Source organism: Propithecus coquereli, unplaced genomic scaffold (assembly GCF_000956105.1).
Source record: "Propithecus coquereli isolate 6110/MARCELLA unplaced genomic scaffold, Pcoq_1.0 Scaffold203, whole genome shotgun sequence".
Classification (NCBI taxonomy): Eukaryota; Metazoa; Chordata; class Mammalia; order Primates; family Indriidae; genus Propithecus; species Propithecus coquereli.
The window spans coordinates 1198670-1210868 of record NW_012145301.1 but is presented as its reverse complement, the minus strand read 5'-3'; the positions used below and the strand labels follow the sequence as shown (position 1 = coordinate 1210868).

The following is a 12199-nucleotide window of genomic DNA, read 5'->3' as shown; positions in this document are numbered from 1 at the left end:
CAGAAATAAACAAATCCAGAACTAAAAAATCTAAGAAAGATTGGACTGGTAGTAAATAAGATTATGGCAGTGGTAGTCTGCTCTGATTTTCTTTATTACTACTTGTTTATCTGGCAGTATATCACTGTCTTAATAACAGATGACAATACTTCTGATGGTATTGTTCTTTGCGCAAAGGATTAGTGCCAGCCAAGACTCACAAACAGAAGAGAGTTATCTCCACACCTTAAGGAAACCCCACAAGGCTGGAGCCCTGTGTCACTGCTGTTTTCTGCCGACCTGGTAACCAAGCCACCCAGTTTTAAATACAGGATTTGAAGTCAGGCAGACCTGACTATGTTACTTACTAGCTCTGTGATGCTGGGCAAATGATTTTGCTCTCTTCAAGCATAAAAAGGAATAATATCTAATTCACAGGCTTGTTATAATGATCAAGTAAGATGATGATTATAAAGAATCCAACATTGTGCTTAATACATAGTAGATGTTCAACAAATGGTAGCTTGAAACACACAAAGAAAGTTTTCCCTTCTTGAGCATCTGCTTGGCATCTCTTTAACCTTGGCAAATGTCCACTCCAGGGAAGTTGTATTTTTCTAACGCTTATGTGGAAAGTAGAGCTATTCTGTCTCACTAAACTGTACGACATGTGGTATGGTAGCAAAAGTGGCTATTTGCCGGTCCCATATCCATTCTTCTTTCTTCCTTAGTAACAGAATTCTCCATTTTTCAACCGGGCCTACAGCTGCCTAGAATAAGATTCCCTATTATATCTCAAGTGTTCTGACCAATAAAATATGAGCAGAAATATCATATAGCAGTATCCAGAAACTTCCTAAAAGACAGCCAGTGCATGACCTTTGCCACCTTCTTTTCTTGCCTTCCCCCTGCCTCCTAGAGTTAGGATATGATGAATGACACTCTAGAATCCACCCTGGACCATAAGGACTCTGGAACATACCCTGAGGATGGCAGAGCAGCGAGCTAGAAGGAGCCTGGGTCCTTGAGAAGGGTGGAGCCCCCGTGCCAGTCCTGGACTGCGTACCTTACTATTCAGCCTTAAACAAGGAGTAAATTCTGCCATTAGAGACAATATGGATGAACCTGGAGAACACTGTGCTAAACGAAATAAGCCGGACACAGAAAGACAATTACTGCATGATCTCACTTACACGTGTAATCTAAAAAAGTCAAACCTGTAAAAGCAGAGAGGAGAATGGTGGCTATCAGGGGTGAGAGGGTGGGGGTGGGGAGATGCTGGTCAAAGGGTACAAAGGCTCAGTTATGCAGGAGGAATAAGTTCTGGAAACCCAATGCACAGCATGGTGACTATAGTTAGCAACACTGTATTGTATACTTGAAATTTGCTAAGAGTTGATCTTAAGTGTTCTCACCACAAAAAAACAATGGCAACTGTATGAGGTGATGGATATGTTCATCAGCTTGATTGTGGTGATCATTTCACAATATATGCATATATCAAAAATCACACTGTATACCTTAAATATATGTCATTTTTATTTGTTAAGTGTACCTCAATAAATCTGGGGGAAGAACCACTATACTTTAGATAAGTCATCATTATTTGGGGGGAAAGAGTTCTATAACTTTCATCTGAATCAAATCTTAACAAATAAGTACCTCCAATCTACTCATGGGGTTAAACCAGTGGCTCTCAATCAGGGGAGACTTTTTTCCCCTGGGAACATTTGACAATGTCTGGAAATATGTTTGGTTGTCACACCTGTAGGGGTACTATTGGCATCCAGTGGGCCCAGGCCAGGATGCTGCTAAACACTGCACAATGAACAGACCAACAATAAAGAATTATCTAGCTCAAAATGCCAATTTCACCAAGATTGAAAAACCTTAGGTTAAAAATGCCTCTCAGGGCCGGGCGTGGTGGCTCACGCCTGTAATCCTAGCACTCTGGGAGGCCGAGGCGGGCGGATTGTTTGAGCTCAGGAGTTCGAAACCAGCCTGAGCAAGAGCGAGACCCCGTCTCTACTAAAAAATACAAAGAAATTAATCGGACAACTAAAAATACATAGAAAAAATTAGCTGGGCATGGTGGCACATGCCTGTAGTCCCAGCTACTCGGGAGGCTGAGGCAGAAGGATCGCTTGAGCCCAGGAGTTTGAGGTTGCTGTGAGCTAGGCTGACACCACGGCACTCTAGCCTGGGCAACACAGTGAGACTCTGTCTCAAAAAAAAAAAAAAAAGCCTCTCAGGAAGGTCAGTGATAAAATTCCCCTTGTTCATTACAATAAACATGGTGAAAGAATGAGGTATACTCAACAGTCACCAAGTACCTCAAACTGTACAAATACAGTTTTCAAAAAGTCAGAGTACAATGAAAGACATGACATGACAGCTAGCCTGGACTTCAAATTGGTAGCAAGTGGGAGAACACTCCATTTAAAGAGATCCTCAATACTAGTCTCATGTTATGATCACTTTTTAAAAATACTGATGCCCAGGTTCCCCTCCAGACCAACTACACGAAAATTCCTGGGGATGAAGCCCAGGCACTGGTTTTTTTTGTTTGTTTGTTTGTTTTTCTGGAAGAGTAAATAATTTTCACTGGAGTACTTTTTACCAATTGGATGAAGAATTATCCAAGGCAGGCAGCAGTGCATGCTTTCCTGGGCTACAATCTGTCCATGCCTTTATAAGAAGTCTGCAAGGGCAGACCTTTCATTTCTCCTTTGGTGTTATTTTGACCCTGCTTTATCTTCTAAATAAAGGAACACTTGGTATTTTCTCTGCTATCACTGTCATTGTTGAGTTTCACTAATGGACACACCTTCATTCTGAGCTCTGGTTTGCCTTCCTTGATTGTGGCATCATCTCCCCACCCACACCAGCAGTGGGAAATCTACTCAGCTGCTCTTTAATATCCTGTACCAAGATGGCATTCACATTTCTGGCTCCTGTGTTAGCAGAGTTGGTCACTGCTCCTACTAGAAAACCATGAAAAATTAAAAATATTGGACCAGTGTAGTCACCACTTCTTCAGTTTGACATGTTGGATCCAGAAAAGAAGAAAAAGGAAGTAGCTACAAAGGACAAGAGGATATTCAACTGTACCCTTTTTTAAGGCCTGAGCAGTTCCAATATATAGCCAGGGTTAAAAACCACTAAATTTAATATATTTGAAGGATGTATTTCTAGCTCTATAATCCTACTGTGAAAACACTTCACGTTGACTCAGAAAACAACCAAACTTCCAGGACCGCACATATCACCCTCAAAGTTTTTTGTGTTTTGCTTTGTTTTGTGTGGATTCCAGCCTAGCAGAGCTGAATGACTTTATTTCCTTTAGAAAATATGCATCTATCTACCAAATATGTATGAAATCAAGGTGATGTGTTCATCAACTGCTGATTCTAAATAAAACACACTCCCTGCACTAGGCAGCCTATCCCAAAATTTTACTCAGAGCAATTTAATGATAGTGACCTAAAACGCTAATATAGTCAGACAGCAGAGTACTCTAATTGTACCAGAAAAACAACAGAACAGCTCAGACTATGATTAAAGAAAGCAACTCCACGGGTTTTGGGAGGCTAATAAGCCTCAGCAAAGACTTTAGACAAGAGTCTAATAAAAAGTAATTCCGACTGTCAATACAATAAGCAAACCTGACCCTTGAACAGGAGAGTAATTTTTTATATCAAACAAACAGTAAGTAACCAAGTAACAATGTAACAGAGGGAAAGGCCTGAAAAAGGGTAAAATGTCCTATGAGTTGTCTCTTTAAAATCTCCTCCACTCTTTTTGGGAATTAAAACCTGTAGTCCTGCCCAAGGCAAGTAATCAGAGGGGCATGGGACTGTCCTTTGTACCACAGGAGATGCCGTAAAGGAACTGTCCAGGGGCGGAGGTCACCAAATTGTCTTCCCTGGAGAAGGGATAGATCAGGATGATCAACTGTGTAGTTAAACAACAATAGCCTGAAACAAAAACCCCCCTATAAAAGCTCTGTATTTCTGCTTCTAGATAGGACATTGGTACTTTAAGACAGGAGTCTGACAACCTACTCATTTGCTGGCAAATTAATAAACCTCCCTTTCCTTCTCCTCAAACCACTTGTCCTTAGTCTTCTGGTGTGGCCTCAGGGACAAGTGTAGAACTTTCAGTAACAAGATAACTTATGTAACATCACCTATGTTTTGGAGCAAAATATCAATCTCTGCTATTGCATTTGTTTCTGACAGACCTTCTAGTTACAACTGTGCACGAAGCAGAGAATAAATGGTAGCACACCCGAGGGCTACCATTTATTCTCTGCTTTTTCCCCATAAAAATCCCAAGCTCCTCCTACTCATAGCCAATGCTTCCCCTCTCTTTCCCTCTGTCTCTCTCTCTTCTCTTCTCTCTCTCTCAGAAAGTAAAAGAAACTTTTTACTTCTTTCTATCCTCATCTTTGTGTTGAGAATTCTTTCTCATCCCATGCACAAATTTCCACCCTAACATACATGGCCGCCCATACTTTGTTGTACTTAAGCATAAAAAAGGACAATTTCCTCTGTATCTTTGGTTCTTAATTCTGAAGGCTTTCATGTATACAGGGTAAAATAAATCTGTACGCCTGTTCTAGAAATCAATCTGCCTCATGCCAGTGATTTTTCAGCGAACTTTTAGGGTTTCAAGAGTCTTGGTCCCTATAATACTATAACAACGTGGATGAACCTTAAAAACATGCTGAGTGAAAGAAGACATATATTACATTAGCATATGCTGTAAAAAGAAAACTAAACACACATAAACACATTCACCCCTAAAATATATCAGATATTCTAAGGGAGATTGTGTTCCCCTATAAAAGACACTCCTGTAGTATTTTCAAATGTGTTTTCTCGAAACAATTAATCAAGAACCTCTTATTCCCAAAACTGAGTCTCTGCATTTTCTAAGAAAAGTGAAACCAACACAATGTTCTACGTTGTAATTAAAAAAAACATTTTCTTTCAATGCTTTTCTAAAAGGGCAGGCATCTGAGCAGCTAAGTAGGTACTCGTAACAACTGAAGTGCTTTTAATCTATTATAACCTAATTACCATTGACCTTTGAACAACACAGGTTTGAACTGCACAGCAGCACTTAATGGGGTTTTCTTCTGCCTCTACCACCCCTGAGACAGCAAGACCAATGCCTCCTCTTCCTTCTCTTCCTTAGCCTACTTAATCTGAAGATGTAAACCTTTATAATAATCTACTTCCACTTAATTTTTTTTAATAGACAGGGTCTTGCTAAAGGCTGGAGTGCAGTGGCACAATCATAGCTCACTGCAGCCTCAAACTCCTGGACTTAAGCGATCCTCCTAGCTCAGCCTCCTAATTAGCTGAGACGTCTTACAGGTGTATGCCACTATACCTGCTAATTTTTTTTCTTTGTTTTTTCTGGAGACAGGGTCTTACTGTGTTGCCCAGGTTGGACTCAAACTCCTGGCCTTTAGTGATCCTCCCACCTTGGCCTCCCAAAGTGCTGGGATTACAGGCATTAGCCACCATACCTGGCCCACTTCCACTTAATAAATAGTAAATGTATTTTCTCTTCCTCATTACTTTCTTAACGTTTTCTTTTCTCTAGCTTACTTTATTATAAAAATACAGCATATAATATATCTAACATACAAAATATGTGTTAATTCACTATGTAATCGGTAAGGTTTCCGGTCAACGGTAAGCTATTAGTAAAGTTTTGGAGGAGTCAAAATTATATGTGGATTTTTGACTTGGAAGGTTGTCGGTGCCTCTAATCCCTACATTATTCAAGAGTGAACTGTATTTGAAAAACCTAATACTTTGAAAAAAAACTAATTCTAATTCCACTGTTAAGGAGAAGCCGGATAAGTTTACTTGTCACTAAAATGGTAAGATTTATGGACTTCTTTTGTTTGTTTCCCTGAAAGTCACTTGTGTTTTGTTTTTTGTTTTTTTACCTAACTAGGCAGGGGATGATAATCACTAGCTATTGTGCTATAACTAAAGATCAAATACCTTAGTTGCTTCAAGAACTCCACATCAGAGTTGCTGTTTATGAGCTTGATGAACTCTTCATAAGAAGGAGCATAAGTGTAGGCTCTCTTGTGATGTTCACTTATCTGTTCTCTGTACTCCAACTGGGCAAGTAGCATTTGGTTAATATAATCCGGATTACTTAGAAACTCCACTACTGGCTTCAAGACTGTGGGAAGGAGAAGAAAGCACCACTGAAAAAGGTATTCTTTGAATAATTGTTTTTATATTACATAATTGAACTACATTTGGGAAACATTTTTCAACTAGCCAAATGGGGGAAATTATAAACAATTAAGATATCCAAAAGGACACACACACACACACACACACACACACACACAAGGCTGCCTATCCTTCCAGATATGTTACCAACTATGGCTAAAATCAAGTGGTCATTTTAAAAAATGAGTGAAATGTAAAGGAATAATGAAAAGAAGTCATTTGTTAGCAACCGAAGTTGCTAACAGAACTATCAAAATTAAGTTCACTTATTTTTTTCTTTCTTTCTTTTCTTTTTTTTTTTTAAATAAGGCTCAATATGTTTTGACCAGTTTAGGCTGCCGAAGATGAAAGTCAACATTCTCCCACCTAGTTACAGCAGACTCCATGGAGGAAGTTGTTAAAAAGTCAGTGACACTATTACAAATCCATTCTAGTTACTTTAGATTAAAAACTTTCTCTTTTCTCTGTGGTTGATTATATCAAATGATGGGCACAGCTGGCTAATTCCCATATGTCCCTTAGTGAACAAGGTTTGCATAGGTGTTATACAAAGTATTATCACATTAGTTTGCACACTTATTGCATTAGTCATATCAATTTCATAGGTCTACCTTTTGTTGTGAGAATTTCTGCAAGCATGATCCGTAAGCTGAGAGACCGGACATCCTTTGAGGGGAGGAGACAAAGCACCAGAACCCGAGAACACATTTGCAGAAATCTCACTTCATCATCTGAGTTCCTCAAGCATGCATGCAACACAAAAGGCCTTGGCTGTTCTTCATGTCTAAAACAACAAACAAAGGGAAAAGGAAGGAAAAATTTCTAGAAACAATTCAGTTATGTACCATTAGGTAAAAAATATTTCGAATGGACAACACATATAATAACTCTGCCACCTCCTCGACAATCTCAATAATCAAATTTCCTCCCTCAAAGACAACTTATGCAGGAATAAACATAAATGCACGGGCTTTTGGGATTTCAAACCAAACCATGAGAACTTAAGTAGCATCAAAGGTTATAGGTAACCCCCAGATCATAGCAACAATCCAAAAGGTATTTCTTTCTTTTTTTTTTTTTTTTTGAGACAGAGTCTCACTCTCTTGCCCGGGCTAGAGTGAGTGCCGTGGCGTCAGCCTAGCTCACAGCAACCTCAAACTCCTGGGCTCAAGCAATCCTTCTGCCTCAGTCTTCCTAGTAGCTGGGACTACAGGTACGCGCCACCACGCCTGGCTAATTTTTTCTATATATTTTTAGTTGTCCGATTAATTTCTTTCTATCTTTAGTAGAGACGGGGTCTCGCTCTTGCTCAGGCTGGTTTCGAACTCCTGAGCTCAAATAATCCGCCAGCCTCGGCCTCCGAGAGTGCTAGGATTACAGGCGTGAGCCACCGCGCCCGGCCAAAAAAAGGTATTTTTTTAACTAGATTATTTTTAAGTCCTCTACATGGCTCCTTAATGTGATCTACAGCTTCATTCCCCCTCGCCCCCCTCAAAAAAAGAAGCATAAACCAAGGTCACCAGGTAGCTTTCTTGACTAGGAGATCATAGTATAAAAAGTCTATGGGCATTTCTAGTGAGAAGAGGGTCCGTAAATTGATGCTACCTAACTTGATGGCAAAATGCCTTCTGTGAGACTCCCAAGTATTTTCCAACCAGTCTTGTCAACCTTGGCTGTGGACTTCAATGTCAGCACTGATCCTATTCCAGGACCATTAATTTGGAGGATCTGAGTCAAGAAAAGTCAGAAGTAGAACTTTCTATACTTCCTTTTCCATAGTATCTAAATAGCAATTCAAGGAAGACTGAGATGCTAATTTTTCTACAATCTTCCAGATAAGGAGGCAAAGCGTAAGAGATTCTTACAGTCAATAGTGGGTAATACTGAGAAGGAAAAAACCACTAAATAGAGAAAGATAAACATACTAAGTACCATACAGGAAATTAAACAAATAAATGCATACTGTTGCCTTTATGACCGATGTCTCTTGGATGAGATCGGGTGCGTTCAGGGTGATATGGCCGTAGACCCAATGTCTCTTTGAAGTTAACTCATTTCTTCTTGCACTAGATACTGAAGACTAGTTTCTAGAGTATGTACACCAAAAAAGAAAGATTTCCTCTTTGTCTTCTACAAGCTGGAGGAATTCTATCCCAATATGTGTAAAGCCAGTAACACGAAAAGAGATTTTAAAGTAAGCCTTTACGCATATACTGATATATGTTGACTTCTTTAAATGGCATCTTCAATTATTTTAAACTCTAGCTATGTTGCCAGCTAGAGTTGATATTGCAATGTAGTAAGATTAAGATGCCATTCCTTTATCATGTCAAGTACTTTTAAAGGTAATTCTTTTAAAATATGAATTTGGTTAAAACTTATTTGGCAAGGTCAGCCCCGCCAAAAATCCACTTTCACAAGAAAAGCTTCTTTAAATAATAGCAAAATCCCTCTCAAGGTATACACAATCCCTTGTCCATACCAATGGAAGGCAGGTAATAAAAACAGCCTGGTTCTCAGACTGCTACAAGCTCCCCTCCCTCCTAGAGCTGAGTTAGGGAAAAACCTTCTGAGTCAAAGGCCAGAGAGTTGTTCAAACAAGCTTGATCTATGGAAAAAGGAAAGGTGGATGCTTCCCTGGAATCTCTCTGAAAACTCCAAGCAGGATATTCCTCTAGTAAGTGGGCATCAAGTATGCTTTAAAGCTAAGAAAGGCTCATGAGGCATATGGCTACTTCTCGGTCAGGAGATGTCTAGCTAGCCTTCCGGGGGGCTGTACCATTGGTCTTGGCAGCATCTTTGTTCCATTCAGTGTGGATCGATCATTTGTTTGCTATAATTCCCAATACTTGCCTCTGGGTTCTCATTCCTTGAGTGAGCAAAAGACATTAACCTTTATAAGTTTCATATGTATAATATTACTTAATCCTCTCACTTACACCAAGAAGTAGATATCTTCATCCACATTTTACAGATGAGAAAATTAAGATCTGAATAGTAAGGTGAAGAAAGTCACAGAGGTAAAAATGATAGAAATGACTCTCAAGTCCACACTCTACATTACACCATAATCAGAGATTGCAAAGATGAAAGGTAAGAAAATTTAAGAGATAAAGGAGGAAAATAAGTGAATAAAAACATTCTTTGTTTTCCCCTCAAACCACATGCCAGTACTTGACCAGCAAATAAAATGCAGAGATTAAAAGAAGGAAACTATAAAATTAAAGATGCTATTGAATTAATAGTATAAAAGCAATCATTTCTAGATTTTCCTGAAACATGCTGGAACAAGACAGATGAAACAAAGGAAGAGGAAGCAAATGAAAAGACTTAAATGTCATCTGGATTGGCTTATAGCAGCAACAGAATAACAGCCCAGAAGTAAGGCTGACCGGAAAGCAGCCTCCACCCAGCTGCCTGACAATCAACCAAAAGATGTGTTTTATTAATGCAATTTATTATTCTTTTGTCCAACAGTAGCCAATTCAATTCGGTGCGCCCCAGGCTACCAAAGTCATTCTGCAGCCAACAGAGATCTGCACACCAATGGTGATTTCTAGGACAAGAGCACTGTTTACGTAGGGCAGGCAGATACAGATATAGCCATCAAACTTGGGCTTACTGTCTGCTGGTCTCATTGTATGATTTGTATGATATATATAAAGATATTACTTCTACAGGACAAGATCATCTATATGCAAAATGCCAGTGACCTACTGGCACATCTTCAAACACCCATACTCTCGCAGAACAGTGGTAGATTTTATTTTGTTATTTATTTGTTGTTTTGTTGTTGTTGCTGCTGTATCTCCAACTAGAGCTACGAGGAATAGCCTAATTTCCAGGAAAATAAATCTACCCTTAGCATAAGAGAACTAGAAGCCCTAAGAGAAGGAGCTAATATGGAATCAGTCCTCTGTTTCTATTATTCTGATGTTTTATCCATAACTATCTTTATATTATCCACAAAAGCAGTAATTTCAAAAGCTGGTAAATGTCTCAATGAAAACTACATCCTCATGATGAAACTAGACAATCACAAAAACACTAAATTTCTCTAACCACTTGCTCTTCTCCCAAACCTAAATCCATTGGTCTTCTAATTGGAATAAAGATTGATTTACAATATTGTCCTCTATTGGACCATCATTTAAACGCTTTAAAATGAGCATCCACTGAATTCAAACAAGTCTTTGATAGTATTTGTCAGGAAGAACTTCAGAACACTTTATATAATGGATAGTACAGCAAATTAGCAGGTACTCCAAGGGGTTGGTGAACACTCCAAAAGGAGAGGCTGAAGTTTTTAAGACTCTAGGGAGATAACCCAAGAGTCCTATTTCTCTCATTTTCCTTATTAATCCACATCCCTCCCTCCTGACTGGAAGTTACCTTCTTTGCAAGCAGCAGTATTCAAAGGGTGGTCTAGAAAGTCCTAGGTGTTTCCATGACCCCTTCTTCAAGGGGTCTGTGAGATAAAAACTACGTAGTAATATAAAAAAGTCATTTGGCTTTTTCTCTCTCATTCTCACCAGCATGGTGGTGTTTTCCAGAGGCTACATTATGTGTGATATCATCACGCTGATGGTTAACAGAAGTGTCCTGTGTACTCTTGCACTTTAAAAATTGCTTAGTTTTAATATCTAAATATGGTAAATATTGATAGATATGATAAGTGGTGAACTGATAAATGTTTAACAACTGGCTCTTCAGGAGTAAAAAACTCTAATTTGGAGCATTTGCCCATTCCATGGTGTAATACTCCCACCATGGCCTATCAAGCTGCCAGTATGACGCCACCTAACTCAAAGTTGGGAAGAGATGTGCACAGTCAGCTCTTACTTGCCAGTACAAGGTGGCTCCAGCACACCACTAAATATAACCCACATAAAAGAAAGCTCTTTGAGGTTCTCAATAACTTTTAAGAATGTGGAATGATCCTGAGACCAAAAAATCTAAGAACCACTACTGCCCTTCCCCCATACAGTGCGCTGCACACTCATTAGTTGTGAGTTTACCCACCCCCATCCCGAGTAGACCAGAATCCAGTTAATATTACTACCATGTGAGCACCTCAGTGTTGATCAGTTAGTACCAATCTGATGGTGAGTACATGTGGTGCTTGTTTTTCCATTCGTGTGATACCTCACTTCCAAGGATGGGCTCCAGCTCTACCCAGGATAATATAAAAGGTGCTAGTTCATCATTGTTTTTTGTAGTTGAGTAGTATTCCGTGGTACACGCATACCAAATTTTATTAATCCACTCATGTGGGCACTTGGGTTGTTTCCACATCTTTGCAATTGTGAATTGTGCTGCCATATACATCTGAGTGCAGATGTCCTTATTATGAAATGTCTTTTTTTTCCTTTGGGTAGATGCCTAGTAGTGGGGGTTGCTGGATCAAATGGTATTTCTATTTTTAGTTCTTTGAGATATCTCCAAATTACTTTCCACAGGGGTTGTACTAATTTGCATCCCAACAGCAGTGTATGAGTGTTCCTACCTCTCCACATCCACGCCAGCATTTATTGTTTTGGGACTTTTTGATAAAGGCCATTTTCACTTAAGTTAGGTGATAACTCATTGTGGTTTTGATTTACATTTCCCTGATGATTAGAGATGTTGAGCACTTTTTTATGTTTGCTGGCCATTATTCTGTCTTCTTTTGTAAAGTATCTGTTCATGTCCTTTGCCCACTTTTTAAGGGGGTTGATTTTTTCTTGTTAATTTTCTTAAGTTCTATATAGATTCTTGTTATCAGCCCTTTATTGGATGTATAGCATGCAAATATTTTCTCCCATTCTATAGGTTGTCTATTTGCTCTAATGATAGTTTCCTTGGCTGTGCAGAAGCTTTTTAATTTGATCAGGTCCTATTTATCTATTTTTCTTGCTGCTGTGATTGCTTTGGGGGTTGTCTTCATAAATTCTTTGCCTAGGCCAATGTCT

General features: G+C 39.2%; 1 protein-coding gene across 1 annotated transcript in view; it reads right to left on the bottom strand.

Moving 5' to 3' along the window:
- The window catches only part of SNX25 (sorting nexin 25), a 93535-nt gene that overhangs the window by 62668 nt on the left and 18668 nt on the right, over positions 1 to 12199 (bottom strand). The window contains exons 2-3 of the mRNA XM_012643987.1: positions 6860 to 7032; positions 6006 to 6192 (exon numbers count right to left, since the gene is read on the bottom strand). Of these exons, the coding sequence (XP_012499441.1) occupies positions 6006 to 6192; positions 6860 to 6956 (284 nt within the window). The 5' untranslated portion in view covers positions 6957 to 7032. The remainder of the gene's footprint in view (positions 1 to 6005; positions 6193 to 6859; positions 7033 to 12199) is intronic.